Source organism: Lithobates pipiens, unplaced genomic scaffold (genome assembly GCF_037356315.1).
Source record: "Lithobates pipiens isolate NorthernLeopardFrog02 unplaced genomic scaffold, aLitPip1_a1.2 Scaffold_8, whole genome shotgun sequence".
NCBI lineage: Eukaryota > Metazoa > Chordata > Amphibia > Anura > Ranidae > Lithobates > Lithobates pipiens.
Genome location: NW_027507903.1, coordinates 462,213,523 through 462,230,320, shown reverse-complemented (window position 1 = coordinate 462,230,320; position 16,798 = coordinate 462,213,523). Strand labels below are relative to the sequence as shown.

Genomic DNA, 16,798 nt, shown 5'->3' with positions numbered 1-16,798 from the left:
TGTTGATGTTTGTAAATTTACTTTGTGAAGAGCCCCACACATTTACTTGAATTCTGTGACATATATTCACTATGTCCTGTGATAGGCACTGCTGTGTCACACATTTCACAGAGCCTTCTTTCTGAACTACAGAGGAGCTAAGATGAGGTGTTTCAGAAGGGTAATTGGTACAGGAATCACTGCTTACAGGCAGCAAGGTACCATGGGATACATAGTCATTAGAAATTGAAAGTAAACAGCAGAGGAGAAGCTGCAAAGCATGATGGGAATCCAGGAAGTTGTAGAACAAGATCATTAGCAGACAGGCAGAGCTCACAACAGGAAGGAGTTTTTTTTTTAAAGTAAGCTTTTATTAGATTACCAATAATATTTACTGTATTGTTTGTTTTGTTATTTATGTTCCATCAGTGGCGTAACTAGAACCTTCAGGACCCGATGCGGGAAACCATGAATGGCCCCCCCTGCCGCCCTTCCATCTGAGCCCCGGGCTTCCAATTTTGGGAGGGTGTCCATGGACATCCTAGCAAAACAGAGCTTCCCGCATGCCCCCTGGGACGTGCATCCAGCGCAATCACAGCAGCCCTATGCCATGTGATCAGTTGATCACGTGTAAACAGACTTGCCGGTTATCTGCTGGCCTTTTCTGCCCATACTGTGTATGCGTTAGGAAAGGACTACCATTAACTGTCAAGAATGTCAGTAAATTGTTTACACTGATAATTAGTGCCCCAATCAACAGTGCCATCTATCAGTGCTCATCAATGCCACCTATTAGTGCCCATCAATGCTGCCTATCAGTGCTCATCAATGTTACCTATCATTGCTCATTAATGCTGCCTGTTAGTGCCCATCAATTCTGTCTATCAGCACCACCTATCAGTGCTCATTAATGCCGCCTAACAGCGTCCATTAGTGCCACCTATCAGTACTCTTCAATGCTGCCCATCAGTGCCCATCAATTCTGCCTATCAGTGTTCCTCAGTGCCCATCAGTGCAGCCTATGAGTTCTGCCTATCAGTGCTCATCAATGCCCATCAGTGCCACCTATCAGTGCCCATCAATGCCACCTATCAGTGCCCATCAATGCCACCTATCAGTGCAGTCTATCAGTGCACATCAATATGGCCTATCTATGACCATTGGTACCTCCTATCAGTGCCCATCAATGCCTCCTATCAGTGCTCATTAATGCCTCTTATCAGTGCTCATTAATGCCTCTTATCAGTTCCCATAAATGCCTCCTATCAGTGCCCATAAATGCCTTCTATCAGTGCCCATCAGTACCTTCTATCAGTGCCCATCAGTGCCTATCAGTGCCCATCAGTGCCTCCTATCAGTGCCCATCAGTGCCTCCTATCAGTGCCCATCGGTGCCTTTTATCAGTGCTCATCAATGCCTTCTATCAGTGCTCATCTGTAAATCCTATCAGTGCCCATCATTGACTCCTATCAGTGCCTCTCTTCGGAAGCCTTCTATCAGTGCCCATCAGTGTCTTCTGTCAGTGCTCATCAGTGAATCCTATCAGTACCCATCAGTGCCTTCTATCAGTGCTCATCAGTAAATCTTATCAGTGCCCATCAGTGCCTCCTATCAGTGCCCATAAATGCCTCCTATCAGTGCCCATAAATGCCTCCCATTGGTGCCTTCTATAAGTGCCCATCAATGCCTTCTATCAGTGCTTATCAGTGAATCCTATCAGTGCCTTCTATCAGTGCTCATCAGTAAATCCTATCAGTGCCCATCAGCGCCTCCTATCAGTGCCCATACATGCCTCCTATTAGTGCCTCCCATCGGTGCCTTCTATCAGTGCCCATCAGTGGCTTCTATTAGTGCTTATTAGTGACTTCTATCAGTTTCCATCAGTGCATTCTATCAGTGCCTTCTATCAGTACCCATCAGTGCCTTCTATCTAACAGCACAGAGACACCGAAATACATGAAACAGCAGCACAGAGACACCAGCATTGACAGTTCTATCTCACCCTCTGTCCGTCCTCCCTCACACGAAATCACAGAGAACACAGCTGATCTGCTCCCCCTTCTCCCTCCTCCCCTCTAGCTTTGCACTTGACAGCCCGCGGAGCACATGGCGGGGAGGAGAAGGGGGAGCAGATCAGCTGTGTCCTCTGTCATCCCATGCGAGAGAGGATGGACAGAGGGGGAAATAGAATGTCAATGCTGGTGTCTCTGTGCTGCTGTTATATGAGAGAAATGCTCTTCGCTCAGAGCCGTGTGATTGCAACCCCACTGGGCCCCCCACGGTAATGGAATGCCAGGGCCCCATTGCAAGTGCGACTGTTGCGACCCTGTTAATTCTGCCACTCTGTTCCATATTTCTTTTGGTTTGTTTAAAATACCATTGGAAGCATTTTGTTGTACAGGTTTGATCAGTAAAGAACTGCACTGTGAGTAGTAGAATAGATAAAATGGGAAACATTTATTTTTTTCATTTTTGATTGCGTAAGGGAGGGTTATAAACCATGTCAGTTTTTTTTAGCAATCTGTACCCCACTGGGCAAGATTTCCCTTCCATTCAGAGTGAGGGGATCCGTGTCCCCACTGAAAGTTTTCCCCTCTATCTCTGCTCTGGTGAGCGCTCAAAATTTGTCATTTTCTCTCACTTTCACTCTCTGTGAAAACAATAAACAGGACAAATAGAGAGGGTGAATCTCCCTACCGTGGGCAGAGAGAGAATTTAAAACCAGCCAAGTGTTGTAATCCCTTTCCACTCAAAAAAAAAAAAAAAGTTTTTCTTTTATAAAGTTATAACATAAGCAAAACACAAAACACAGTGGTCAGGGCTGACACCATGCAGCCCATAAAAAACCTGTGTTGTCAGCCCAGAACAGGGCTGAAAAGCTAAATGAATTTCTGGCAGACTGCATGGTTTTGAAAAGGTTTAAAATGTGAGGAAATGTGGATGTATTGCAGAGATGGTATGCATATTTTTTTGTCTATGAGGGGAATTTTGGAGAGCTTTTCCTCTCACCTCCTGATGTATGAGGTGACAGGACAAGGTCATCCTGCACCCGGGGCGAAAATGGCGAATTGCACCCCCCCCCCCCCAATGGAGAAGAGGAGGAGAAGACGCTCGCTTGTCCCCCCCCCCCTTTCCCTGCCTGCCAGGCTGCATGTTGTGAGGGTCTGGTATGGATTTTGTTTACATTTCAGCTGTCAGCGGGGAAGCCCACTGCAATGTATTAAGCTGATTTAACCTGAAAGTTCAATTGAGCTATAGCCCACCTTCGCATTAGGCCAATTTGGCATGCGATTTGACATATTAAATCGCATGCCAAATTGGAGCCTATTGCTGGCTGAATAGGTGCGCCGCCGACTTTGCGGTCCTGCACCGATTGCTAAAAGTAGTTCCTTCGCTACTTTTGGCAACTTCTGGAGTGATTTGAATAGACATCTGTGCATGAACCCGCACAGATATCGGTCAAATCGCCCCCAAAGTCGGACTGAAATGCCGGTTCGAACTTGCACAATTTCAAACTGGCCCTCAGTGTGAACGTTGGCTTAAGCACATTCCTCAAGGTGCTTACAATATACACATTCAATGTCTTTGGGATCACTGATTGGCATTTCCATGGTATGGGCACATCATTGCTTTAAACCTAAAGTTGGAAAAAAGAAAAACTGTACCTGTAGAAAATCCAGTTTTCTTGTGACATTTTGTAAACTCAATGTTGAAATAGGTGACAAGAGCATGGATGTAATCATTCCGCTGTACTTGTAGACAGAAAGCTGAAGTAAATGCCAATTCTTCCGGCTTTACTGTGTATATGTCAATTTCCTATTAAAAAATAATATTTACTTATTTGTCACCTTGCAGTGATAGATAACGTTACTCACATTAGCTACATATTTTAAATGTTACAGATACAAATACGTACATTGATACAAATCCAAATGGTACAGCAAAGTACTTCAAGAGCATGAACCAATGACCTTGTGGGACGGATGCTTAAAACTGCCCCATTTAACATTTTATATAGCTGGTAGGTATTCTTTGCAGTTGGGTAGAGGCACTATCCATCTACAGTTTATAAAAGTGGGATAACTATTAGGTCACAGTACACTTGCATGTGCTGGGCAGATTGAGAGTGAACCTTAGCCCCCGTACACACGGTCGGACATTTCCGATGGAAAATGTCCGATCGGACCGTGTTGTCGGATAATCCGACCGTGTGTGGGAGCCATCGGATTTTTTCCGTCGGAATGCCCGACCAACAAAGTTTGAGAGCAGGATATAAAATTTTACGACAACATGATCCGATCGGACTTTGTAGAGAATTCCGATCGGACAAAGTGCCACACATGCTCAGATCAAATTACGAGACCAAAGCTATTGGCTACTAGCCTGAACGTAGTCCCATCGTAACGAATGAACGTCATCACATTCCGAACGATCGGATTTTCCGACAACTTTGTCCAACCGTGTGTATGCAACACCAGTGTCGGACAAAACCCGTTGGAAAAAATCCGACGGATTTTGTGGTCGGAATGTCTGACTGTGTGTACAATGGCTAAAAGTGAACTTGTCACAAATTAGGACTATTTAAACTGAGATTATGTTGGAGATGAAAAAAAATGCATAGGCTAATGCTGCATACACACAACCGGACTTTCTGGCAGAAAAGGTCAGACGGTCTTCCCGACGGTCTTCCTGTCTTAGTTCCAACGTAGTTCCGACTGAACGGACTTGCCCACAAACGAAGTCTGTTTGTTTTGAACATGATAACGCACGATGAGTTTAGAAAAGGAAGTTCAATAGCCAGTAGCCAATAGCTGCCCTTGCGTTGTATTTGGTCCATCGGACCAGCATACAGACAGTTTTCCCGATAGAAATTGATTCCGTCGGACAGATTTGAAACATGTTCTATTTCTAGGTCCCTCTGAATTTTTGAAGACAAAAGTCAGATGAAGCCCACACACGATCGTAATATCCAACAGAATCATTCCATCGGACCTTTTCTGCCAGAAAGTCCAGTCGCAATAAGTTTACCTTTGAGATAAACAACATCTCAAAACAATCAGAAATAATGGAAGCTCAGGTTATATAAAATTTGCCAACTTTCCCATAGAAATTGTGCTTGGCTTTGCCTAAGCCACCCACCGCCTAAGGCGCTCTGTTTTTCCTTTATTGTGACAGGTGACTTTTTTGACCAATAGTGGTGTTCAAGTGGTAGGACTATGGTCAACTTTTACTAGAAGAACTGGGATTTGCATATAACATCAGCTTCCTATATCTCTCGTCCTAACGATAATTATGAGACCCACAGGGTAACCTCTGCTCATGTAGTATTTAATCACATGCTCAAATTAAATTGTTCAGGTTTGTGAGAGGTATACTTTAAAGTCTGTTTGAAACATCAGTTTGAATCAGTTAAATACTACATTCTAGGTACATTAAATTAAAGGGAGTGCAAAGTTTTAAAGTTGGCTTTATTGAAAACAGCTGCAGTTTGAGTGGAAAACCTCTTTATAGGGAGTCAGTGGTTTCTCTGCCGAGGTCCAACACATCCCTTGCTGAGTCAGAGCCGCTTCCCAAGCAGTGGGGAGCATGAGCATTGTTGCTTGCAAAGATATAGCTCTGAATATTTAGGAGGACCATTGCTTCCCTACAGAAAGCATGGGTCCCACTTTGTAGCTTCTGGTAAGGGTTATCTTTTTCTATTCAGTCTGTGACTGTTTCTTAAACCAATTGTAACACTTTGCATACTGTATTGCACACAATATTGGAATCTACTTGATATCTCCAGATAGGAATGTTGACAGTCCCTCTGCCAACAGTTCTAACTTTAGTATGACTTTCACCAATAGATTCCAAACTTTTTTTTTTTCTTTTTAAAAGTGGGGGTGTCCTGTACAAGTATAGAGAGAGCTTGGATGGATCAGGTGCTGGGCTTTCTATTTCCCGGAAGTTTTTTTTTAAACTATAGAGTATTTGTATAACAACTTTACAGGTGCCTCTTTGTTCAGTAAGTATTCCAAGTTTTGTGTGAGATTATTGGATAGTGCTATGACACAACACAATGGCTGAAATTTTGAGGCCTCATCTAAAACTTAAGGAAAATTAAGTGAACCTCTACTCAAAATGTTAAGTATATGTATAGCTCAAACTTTTATTTTTGGATAGATTACGGAATGGTTAAAACCATTGGCAGACTATTTTTTGCTGTCTGCATACCACTGAGCAAATCCTTCACTTCACCCAACAGGAAGTAAGAGAAAAAAAATGAAAGTAAAGGGATTGGGGGAGATTTCACTTTACTTTCTGTCCATGTGACAGCAGGACAAGAAATAAGGATAGTGGTTGTCACCAGGACAAAGGAACACAGACAGTAACTAATAACCTGTGCAATCTTTGGCCATGTACTAGGCACAGTTCCAGAGTTCTATAGACTTGACATAGAAGTTAAATATCTCTCCAAGCAACAGGCATATCTTATAGGACATTGAATACCTCAAAAAGGTCTAACAAGGCTTAGGGAAGGAGAACAACCTCCACAGATGGATAGATGGATTGATGCTCTATGTCAATCAGCAGTGGGCCACCCGTTCAGCAAATCTCAAGAACGCCAGCTCACACCGCAAAGACAGTTAAGCATTCCAATAGATTTGGTCCAGGTGGTCATACATAAAAGAAAAGGGGATTGAGCATCAAGAAGTATTTAAAACCATATTTATTTGTAAAAGGTAAACTACTCGCATAATGAGAGAAATAACAGGCATATCTTAAACAAACATTGGACACGATGACATCACCGCTAAGCTCCTCCCAACATCCTTGCGTCCAAAAATACATTGTCACCTCTTTCTCACCAATAGCGCTGAGGAAGCACAGGGCAGGTAAGGCTTACACCAATGGTGGAAGAAATAAACATTGCATAGTCTATGGGCTGCTTTAGTCATAGTTAGCAAAGTCCATAGGAGTCTTCCAATGGCTCATACTGCACATGATATAATAAAATCAATTCTGTGATGTGAAATGTTTTTCTTCTCAACAGAAATGAATGAGCACAAAAGAAAAAACAAAAATGTCTCTCTGCAATGAGAATTACCAAACCTTTATCAAACAGGAATTGGTCACCACTTGCTTTGGGTCTACTATGTCCACAAGCGGCTCCTTTATGGCCACATCTCTGATGCACGTCATGTCAAATCCATAGACATTCTCCCACCCTGTTAACACAAAACAGTTGAACACAAAGTTTACACACTAAGATTTACCAGGTTTCCATACAAAATGCTGCGGGCTGTCTAGATTTTAAAACAACTTTTCTTTCCTTTTTACCATTTTTTTTATCAGAGATACATACATGAATACAAAAGAAGTAGCAAACATGTTTTCTAAGATTATGTAATGTATATAAAATACACAAAGGAAATTTATCCATGTGTCCTATTAAAGAAATACAGTTCTAAATAATCTGCTTGAATAGACCAGAGTATCATGGGAGGTGTGCTATAGTTACATCACGCATAAGACCTCCTGGCCAACCAATGACTGGTGCATTTCACTGAACATATCTCTGGACTCTACCATAAGTCCATGACCAATACTGCTAGAAAGACTCAAGTAGGTGAGTTGAAAAAGAGAATAAAATAGAAGAAAATCAAAGCAGAAAACCTATAGATGAAGCTAGTCAGATTTTTCTAGTGGTTTTCTCCAGAGATATCGAATCCAAGAGTCCCATGTTTTTTCAGACAAAGGCAGTTTATCATTCAACATAGCCATCAGTTTTTGATTTAGCATTAGCCATGACATTTTGCCATTTATCTATGCAAATGGAAGAAATAAGGATCTGGCAATCATTATTATGGCTGCTATGAATATAAATGAGATCAATCGTTTGCTGTGTCTCAGTGCCTCTTCCATGGTTTGGTTAAGAAAGGCTTGTAGTGGGAATTTCTTAGGGCTGATTTGGGTCATAGAAACATAGAAAAGCGATGGCAGAAAAAAGATTGAGTCTGCCTGTTTTTTTTATATTCATGGTTTATATTTTTTCTTTGTTATTTTTTGTTTTTAGTTACCTTTTTTGAGTATAGATCCGAATATAGATAGATAATATGTTGGGTCAACAAAAATATAAAATTGTATATGCAGATCCAAAGTCTTTTGACCTTTGGGCATGGTTACTTTGCCTCCAATCAAATGGTGCTGCATGTCAGGATACAATAATCGCAGTGGGAAATTTGGCCATCTGGGCAGTATAGCGTGGATGGAGAAAAATGTTTGTATTTTTCTGTTCAGCCTGCAGGCTATATGAAAAAAAGAAGTGTGTGTCTGGTCAGCTTTATTTATAAATTGCAACTTAAGCATGCCATCACTTTTTTCCAGAATCCCAGAGTACGATATGGTGTACCATATTGGTCACCAAATCTTTAAATTGTATTTTGGGATATAGGAGGGCATAAGTGATCTCAGATTCGGATCTTCTGAGATCATGGAGATTAACATGGTGTCTTTAATATAAAGTAGAGCTCCAAGCTAATGTTTGGGAGAAAGGCAAAAACCTCTGTCAGGCCTTTATTGCTGCTTTTTTTTACCATTGGCTAGGATGGAACTCCAAAGACAAGCAGCTTTAGGGGACCAGTCGTATAGAGAGGAAGAAGCCTGTGGGAGCAAAGGCTAAGGTAAGTATTCCTGGTAGTCAGTGATTATTTTGTTGATGAAATTAACATGATTTTAGTCGACTAAAATACGACTAAAACTAAAACAATTCAGATGTCTAAAACTAAAATGGCATTTTACTCGAAATACAATGACTAAAACTAAATTGAAATTTGACGTCAAAATTAACACTGCTCTACCATATAAGAATAAGTAAGGGCATATACTAAGCTGCTGAACAAAAAAATACAAATAAGAAAAAGGCTTTTCTTATTTTTATTCCTAATATTTAATCTTGGTAATATATTCAGGTAATATGTTCAATGGCGTTACAGCCAACAGAGTTTACAGATTTTTTTTTTTTTTTTTTGTATATACAGTAAAACTTTAGTTTGAGAGCGTTTTGCAAGACAAGCAACATTTTTTGATTTTGACTTGATATAAAACCAATGTCCTAATATACAAGTAGCGTCATGTCACAACTTGAGTATAAAAGAGAAGAAAGGCGCATAAGTTTAGCAATACAGTTACTTTTAATAAAGGTACAACATTTAGAAACTGACATGGTTGATGATTAAAAGAGGCACATCTAAATATGTAGGCACCCAGGGTAAAGCTGTCCATATAGACCATCCTCCTCACCACCATTGACGTCATCCCTTCCTTGTTCTCCACGAGCCATTTAAGCCTCGCTTTTAGATCGCTCTACTGCAAGGTAGTCTTCCTGCTCTTGATTGCAGACAGACAGCAGTGAGAGCTGGCTGTGCGGGGGATGGTCTATGTAGATAGCTTTACCCCAGATGCCTGCATACTTAGTGTCTCTTTTAATCATCAACTATGTGAGTTGCTAAATGTTGTACCTTCATTAAATGTAACCATATTGCTACACTTAGAGGCACCTCTCTTCTCTTTTATACTCTGTATCTCCTGTTGGATTTTGCTTCTAATCCACTTGTAGAGGCTTCCATTTGTGGATGGACATTTGATGGTTACACAACCTATCACATTGCTATAATTTTTTTATATGGGCTATAGACTGAAGGACTTATGAATAAATAGTTGTAAAACAAATAATTGGAGTTTCCATTATTTCTTATGGGGAAATTCGCTTTGATATACAAGTGCTTTGGATTACAAGGATGTTTCCGGAACAAATTATACTTGCAATTTAAGATTTTACTGTATTTTAAAGTTGCACTTCTATTTGTCAAAAAGCAATATTTTTGTTTGTTCATGAAACTTGGTTTTATTTATGAAGAAGGCTAAATTTGTGTCTGTAGTACATGTTCAAACCTTAATACCATAAATAATAACATGTTATTAGATTTTTACTCCAGGAGTATATAATGAGTTTGGCAATTCTAGAGAAATCTAGAGCCTAAACCAGTTTGATTTTAGTAGGCTAAAATGTATTGGAGATTTTAGTCGACTAAAATAGGACTAAAACTGAAACAATTCAGATGACTAAAATTAGACTAAAAGCTAGTCAAAAGACTAAAACAAAATCAAAATTTGAAGTCAAAATTGAAGGGCGAGTTCACCTTTTAACAAAAGTTAATAAATGCACATTTATATCGCCGATACCAAGCAGGTCTTCTGCAGACCCGTCAGTGTATCTGCTCGCTCAACCACAATTTTTTTTAATTGCTACAGCTAGCGAGGAAGACAAGATCCCCACTAGTCAGAGTGGGAGATCAGGGGGAGTGGGGCCGGTCCGTTCGTAACATGTTACATGTTAAACACCCTGAATATGGGTGTAACATATAACATGTTATGAAAGATACACTTATCCTTTAATACTGCTGGTATACTAGAGAAAAAAAAAAGCATTTAATCTAAAACTTATCCCGCACTGCAGGGGTAGTTTTGGATTTTTTCCCAAAGTTCCGCTTTACATGAATATCCAATAACTGGTTATAAAATACCCTTTGGTACTCTGAGACAGTATTGCATCCGATGATCAAAAATACACACAATCAGCAACAAAGTGCCCCTGGAAATTTTGGTAACAGTAGTGTGAATGATATACTCACAGTGGATCTTGAAGTCCTTATATTGTCTGTCCTCGATTGCGACGATGTACAAAGCAGCTCGGTCTGGAAACATCAGCCCTCCAGGTTTCTGTTGATGAATTGTGGGGAAATGGATCTCGTAATCTATTCACCTGACAAAGACACCACAATTTGAACTGCACATATAAAATCCAGACAAGCACCCCCTGCATGCCTCTACTATCCTCCATCATACTGTCAGACACTGTTTAATATCTGAGAGGAGAGATCAGGCTACGGGCGACCATACAGATAAAAATGTCACTTTAAATCAAAGTGATTGTCAGTCAGGGCTAAGCGCATTGAAATAAAAAGTCTACAGCTTACTGGCCTCTTTCATCTCAGCTGAAGAGCAAATGGTTGAGATTTTCAGAAGTGCGAATTGCAGTGTTACAGGTGAATTCTTTAGCTTTTAAACTATTAGCCCAAAGAATCTTTTAACAGAGGAAATTCCCTCTGAAAAAAATGGAACTCCATTGTGTAAAAAAATTACACAAAAATGCCAACTCTGCCCTTTTGCAATGTCCATGTGGTTAAAAAAAAAAGTCTACATCTATGTGCAGACTGCAGTGAAAGAACTGGTAAGGCCCCTTTCACAAAGGCATTCCATCAGTTAATTTTTATCTGTGATTAGAGTGATCAAAAATGGACTGCAATGTATCCTTATCGGCAGCTAGATGAAAACAGATAGATGTCCAATTACATCTGGGTTACTTTAGGTTCATTGGCCTTAACCCAAGAAGCTTGGGTTGATCCAACTCAACTGAGGATGTCTAGAATCACCTGTCGAGGCAGAATGGAGGGCACCCATTTGAAAGGGGTCCAAAGGAAAAATATATTGTTACCATCTAGAGTCAGTGGAGCATCTGGTTCACAGAGCCTCAACTTCTGCAAAGCTGACGCTCCTACTGTGCCATTCAAAAGGGCAAAATCTCAATGGCAACAAGAGGCTCTGGCATTTGAAAGCCATACACTGAGCACATTTTGTCTGGTTCCTAATGGACCAGCAAAAGTTTGGTCAGTTGGTGATCCTGACGCCACCACTTTGCCCAACATCCTTTGATTAAAAAAAATTGAACAGCACCTGCAGCCAATCAGATGCAGGAGTTGTGTGGGCATTCTAATAGCTGCGGAAGGGGATTTGTCCATCTGTCCTGTTTAGAACGGTTGGAGAAATCTATGGGTGTATAACTAGCTTAAGCATGGGAAAAAGGCAGGGAGTAGAATCAACTTGACTAGACATGGGGGCTCTGTGTGTAGCCCGGGCCTCTCTTTCTAGGGGTCTACATAAGAATACCGATTTTCTTTTTTTCATTTAAATAGCAGGGATTTACAGGCAGTAAAAGTTCCCACACTTTAGCAGTATTAGGCTCCCTTCACATATGCTCACTCACAGGATGGGGTCCAGTGCGTCCCTGTTCACTGATTCTAGTGCAAATCAGGTCTGAATTTGTGCCTGAATTCGCAACCTAAACTGGACCATAAGATGCACAAGACCCTTCTACAATGTGGACCACCACCACCTAAGGCTGTGTGAACCAGCTCCATTGAGAGCCAGTCACACTCTCCTGTCATGTGAATTGGATGCCGAGAAACCTGCAACCGAGTCGCATATATATAAACCCAGCCTTACTGGCTTGGTAATCAGATCATTCTCTTAAAAGCTATTTGGATGGCAAAATATAGGCTAGGAACAGAGATCAGATCTGCTGATATTTCCATTCACCCTTTATGTGACTAAAGCCTAATCTTTTTTGACATGACAGGCACTAGAAGGAGCCCGAAGCTTAATTTTCTCCAGTAGTTTAGCCATTCTATTGATATTCACTTATCCATCTCATCAGACCATTATTACAGTTGTATGGTCATTTTTGAGGTTCTGGAAGACAGCATATGTTCTTAAAGTGACCCTATGAAAAGCATCCATATTTATATTCACATAGATTCCCTTTAAAACAAACAAAGGTTCACCTGAATGGGCTTGACCCTTGATGACAGGCATTGAAGGACACACAAAAGGTAAAAAGCAAAAGTGCACCAGTCCAAAAGTTAAAACTTTTTTAGTTTTTTTTTGGGGGGGGGGGTTTAGATAATGTGTGAAAATGGTAAAGTGACCCCGCATACATACCAGCCACTTATCCCGTGCAAAGATCACAGTGTTGAGCATGGACTCGTAGAACAGGCAGTACCCCATCCATTCCGTGATAATAATGTCCACTTTTTCTACCGGCAGTTCCACCTCTTCCACTTTACCCCTAAATATTGTAATGACTGGAAAATTCACAAAAAGAAAACACCATTGTGGCCACCATTCCATCATTTACAGACACAATGCAGCAACTGTTTTCATTAATAGGAATTTACCATGAAGTGAATACCCCTCTGAGAAGCCTCACTTAGATGCCTCCCTCTTCTGTATCTTCACTGAAAGTAAGGTGAAGGATCTAATTACCAATCATGACATTAGCAGCTTCCATTGGAGACTTCTGGTACTGTATTGCAGTTTGCAATCACATGTTAAAGTGTATATATTTATAATTTTGGTTAAATCAGAGCAAGACTAAAACTCATGGTACCTTATTTTCTGCCTTGTCATATTGAGGAGACTTCCATTCACTTCTTGTTTCTAAGGTACAACAGGAAGCAAAGAAAATCCCTACAAAACAAGGGTGATTCTCTCATATACAATTATCAGACAGGTGTCACTTTTGGAGTATTTGCCCTCTATTTCTGCTCTAGGGACAACTTAAAATGTGAATTTCCAGTCACTAAGCCACAGGTTTAAACACATTCATTAGATGAATGCCACAAGCATTCGCCCGGCCTGCACACATTTTTTCCATATTCTTTCTAATGCTACAACTTTCTATGATCGTCAGCTCCACATAGTCGGCAAAATTGTATATCTTTCTGAAATACCTTAATCAGAAAAAAAATGCATTTTGTCCACTTAATGGGATCATAGTATTTATGAAAATACATGGAAAATTCATGGAGCTTGGAGGAATGCTTGTGACATTCATCAAATGAATGGTTTATAATGGTTTTATCTTAATCATAGTGACCACCAGTACAAACAGAGAGTGTGAATCTGTGTATTCAGACAGCAATAAAAATCTGAAAGGGTTCTTATCCTATCCAACATCTCTATCCAAACAAAAGAAAAAAAAGTATTGACTATACATACATTTTAAACTTGATAATAAACATAACTACATAGTAGCAGGCTCTATGTTTATTATTAAACAGATCCTCTCCCATACATCTGGGGAGTCCTCCAAATACAACATAACTGCAGCCATGATCACTCTGACTTGGGAGTGATCCCATTATCCAATGAGATATCTGTTATTAGGGTGGAGGCGAGTCCTTGACGTAATTGCACAGTACACCTAAAAGAACAAAAATGCCCAAATTGATGAAGCTATGCCCGCTTTTGAATTTAGCATAACATGACAGGTTCTATTTAAAGTGTAAGTTCTCCTTCATAACATTTTCTGCCTAATCCACCAAGTAGTTACCAACTGTCCTAAAATTGGAGCGACTATCCCCCATTCAGAAGACAATCCCTCTGTCTCTCTTTACCGAACACAATGCTTCTTTACCTTAAAGTGGTTGTAAACCCTTACAAACCACTTTGACCTACAGGTAAGCCTAGATTAAGGCTTACCTGTAGGTCCAAGAAATATCTCCTAAACCTATACGGTTTAGATGAGATTTCCAAAAAGACAGCCACCGCTGTCTATGGCGCATGCGCCATAGACAGCGGTGCGCAGGCACACCGAGCAGGCCGCAGATTGCGGCGATATGCCGCGAGTGTCGGCTCCCGCACGCATGCGTGGCAGTGACGTCATCGCTGCTCCGGCGAATCACAGCACCGGAGCAGCGAGACCTGGAAGTCACTCCGGGATCCATGGCAGCGGCAGAGATGAAGACGGAGGACCGCTTTGGGGGCTTCGTTCTCAGGTAAGTTATTCATAATGAGCTAGTATGCTATGCATACTAGCTCATTATGCCTTTGCCTTGCATTGCGTTTTTTTTCCCCCCCCATGGGTTTACAACCACTTTAAAAGGCCTTTCTTTTATTTCTGGGGTAGGGATGTTAAAGGCATAGCTCACCTTTTGCAAACGTTTAATAAATGCACCCACATTAAAGCCTCGTACACAATCTGATTTTCGGACGACCGTTCGTCCGTTTTTTGCTGCATGCTAGTCTCATTTCGAAAGTGAAGAGGTTACTCATCATACAAAAATTCTCGTACGGCAGAATTCAACTTCAGAAGGGACGTAATGTGTTTTATTGTTTTGTATGTATTCTTTCATTTGTGTGCATGCGTAGTCTTGCTCTTACCATTTTTTTCACATATGACAACAATTTTATTATAGTCTGCACATCCAGCTTTTGTCAGACAAAAAATCTGAATCGGCTGTCGAAAGCACCATACTAATGATCCGAAAATTGGCAGATCGTTCACTGGACGAAATTTTACGTTGGATTTTCGTATCATGTGTAAGGGCCTTAAGACCCCATACACACTATACAACTTTTGTTGTCTGATTTCCTTTAGATTTACCAAAACCATGTAGTGCAAGGGCCTGCCTGATTGAATACAAATTGAAACTCTTAAGGTTTGACCGCATATTATATGGTTTTGGTAAATCTAATGCCGCGTACACACGATCAGACTATCCGGCGGACTTAGTCTGGCAGACAAACCGCAGGACTGTCCAAACGAGCGGACCTGCCCACACTCGGGATTTTTGAAGCTGACTATCCGCTGTACTTTTGAAATGAACGGACTTGCCCACACACGGAGCCCATATCAGACCCTTATCCGAGCACGCTACCCGGCCGGTCAGGAAAGGGGGTGGGGACGAGCGAGCGCCCTCCTCCTGAGTCGTACCAGGCGCGCGGCCCCCCCACCCCAAAGCACCTTGTCCCCATGTTGATGAGGACAAGGGCCTCTTCCCGACAACCCTGGCCGTTGGTTGTCGGGGTCTGCGGGTGGGGGGTTTATCGGAATCCGGGAGCCCCCTTTAATAAGGGGCCCCCAGATCCCGGACCCCCACTCTATGTGAATGAGTATTGGGTACAATGTACCCCTACCCATTCACCTGTGAAAAAAATGTAAATAAAACACAACATTACACAGCTCCAGGGGTCTTCTTCCGTCTTGGGGGATCTTCTCGCCGGACTCCTCCGCTATCTTCTGCTAGCTCTTTTACTAGCGGAGGAGCCCGGCTTTCTTCTTCGTCGTTTGAGATGCTGCCCCAGGTGTTTCACATGGACAGAAGCAAAGTAGGTTTCGTGATATCTTTGTTTTCTGAGAGAGCCTTGACCTGGGCAAACCCTCTATGGGAGACGCAAAAATCTATTGTCTCGAGTTACCCTGAGTTTGTGGCCTCCTTTAACTACTTCAACCCTGGAGGATTTGGCTGGCCAAAGACCAGAGCCCTTTTTGCAATTTGGCACTGTGCCGCTTTAACTGACAATTGCGCGGTCGTGCGACGTGGCTCCCAAACAAAATTGACATCCTTTTTTCCCCACAAATAGAGCTTTCCTCCTGTACGTTTGCCTCCAAGCTTTGCAGTCCTACCTGTGCCTCCCTCACCTCCCATGTCTCCTTGTACCGAGTCAGTCAGTGAAGATGAATCGATGCACCTGAGCTTCACAAGTCTCTCTGTGGATGAGAGAACCTTTCGGAGGAGGGAGAGATTGTGCCTTTATTGTGGCCAGGCAGGTCACTTTTTGAAGTCTTGTCCTACCGGTCCAGGGAACGCTCAAACCTTGATGTCCTTTCACAGACAGACCTTAAGTGGCATTGTTTCGTCCCCAGTTATCCAGAAAGATAAGCCCCTGGTTTCAGTCACCCTTTCTTGGGCTAAGTCGTCCATCGAGATACAGGCTCTAATCGACTCTGGGGCTGCAGGCCTGTTTATTGATGCTGCCTTTGCATCGAAGCACTCAATTCCACTGCAGCTGCGTGACACTCCACTTGCAATTGAGGCTCTTGATGGGAGACCTCTACAGCCTGACCATGTGACTCATGAGATGGTTCTGTTGTCCATGGCCGTAGGGGCTCTTCACCATGAGATAATCCAATTCAAAGTTATTTCCTCACCTAAGT

The 16,798-nt window shown here is 41.7% G+C and overlaps 1 protein-coding gene across 2 annotated transcripts in view; it reads right to left on the bottom strand.

Moving 5' to 3' along the window:
* PRMT8 (protein arginine methyltransferase 8) overlaps nucleotides 1–16,798 on the bottom strand; it is a 276,893-nt gene that overhangs the window by 28,089 nt on the left and 232,006 nt on the right. For both annotated transcript variants that reach the window (XM_077468496.1, XM_077468495.1), the window contains exons 5-8: nucleotides 12,799–12,941; nucleotides 10,653–10,740; nucleotides 7,072–7,187; nucleotides 3,645–3,795 (exon numbers count right to left, since the gene is read on the bottom strand). In XM_077468496.1, coding sequence (XP_077324622.1) covers nucleotides 3,645–3,795; nucleotides 7,072–7,187; nucleotides 10,653–10,740; nucleotides 12,799–12,941 — 498 coding nt within the window. The remainder of the gene's footprint in view (nucleotides 1–3,644; nucleotides 3,796–7,071; nucleotides 7,188–10,652; nucleotides 10,741–12,798; nucleotides 12,942–16,798) is intronic.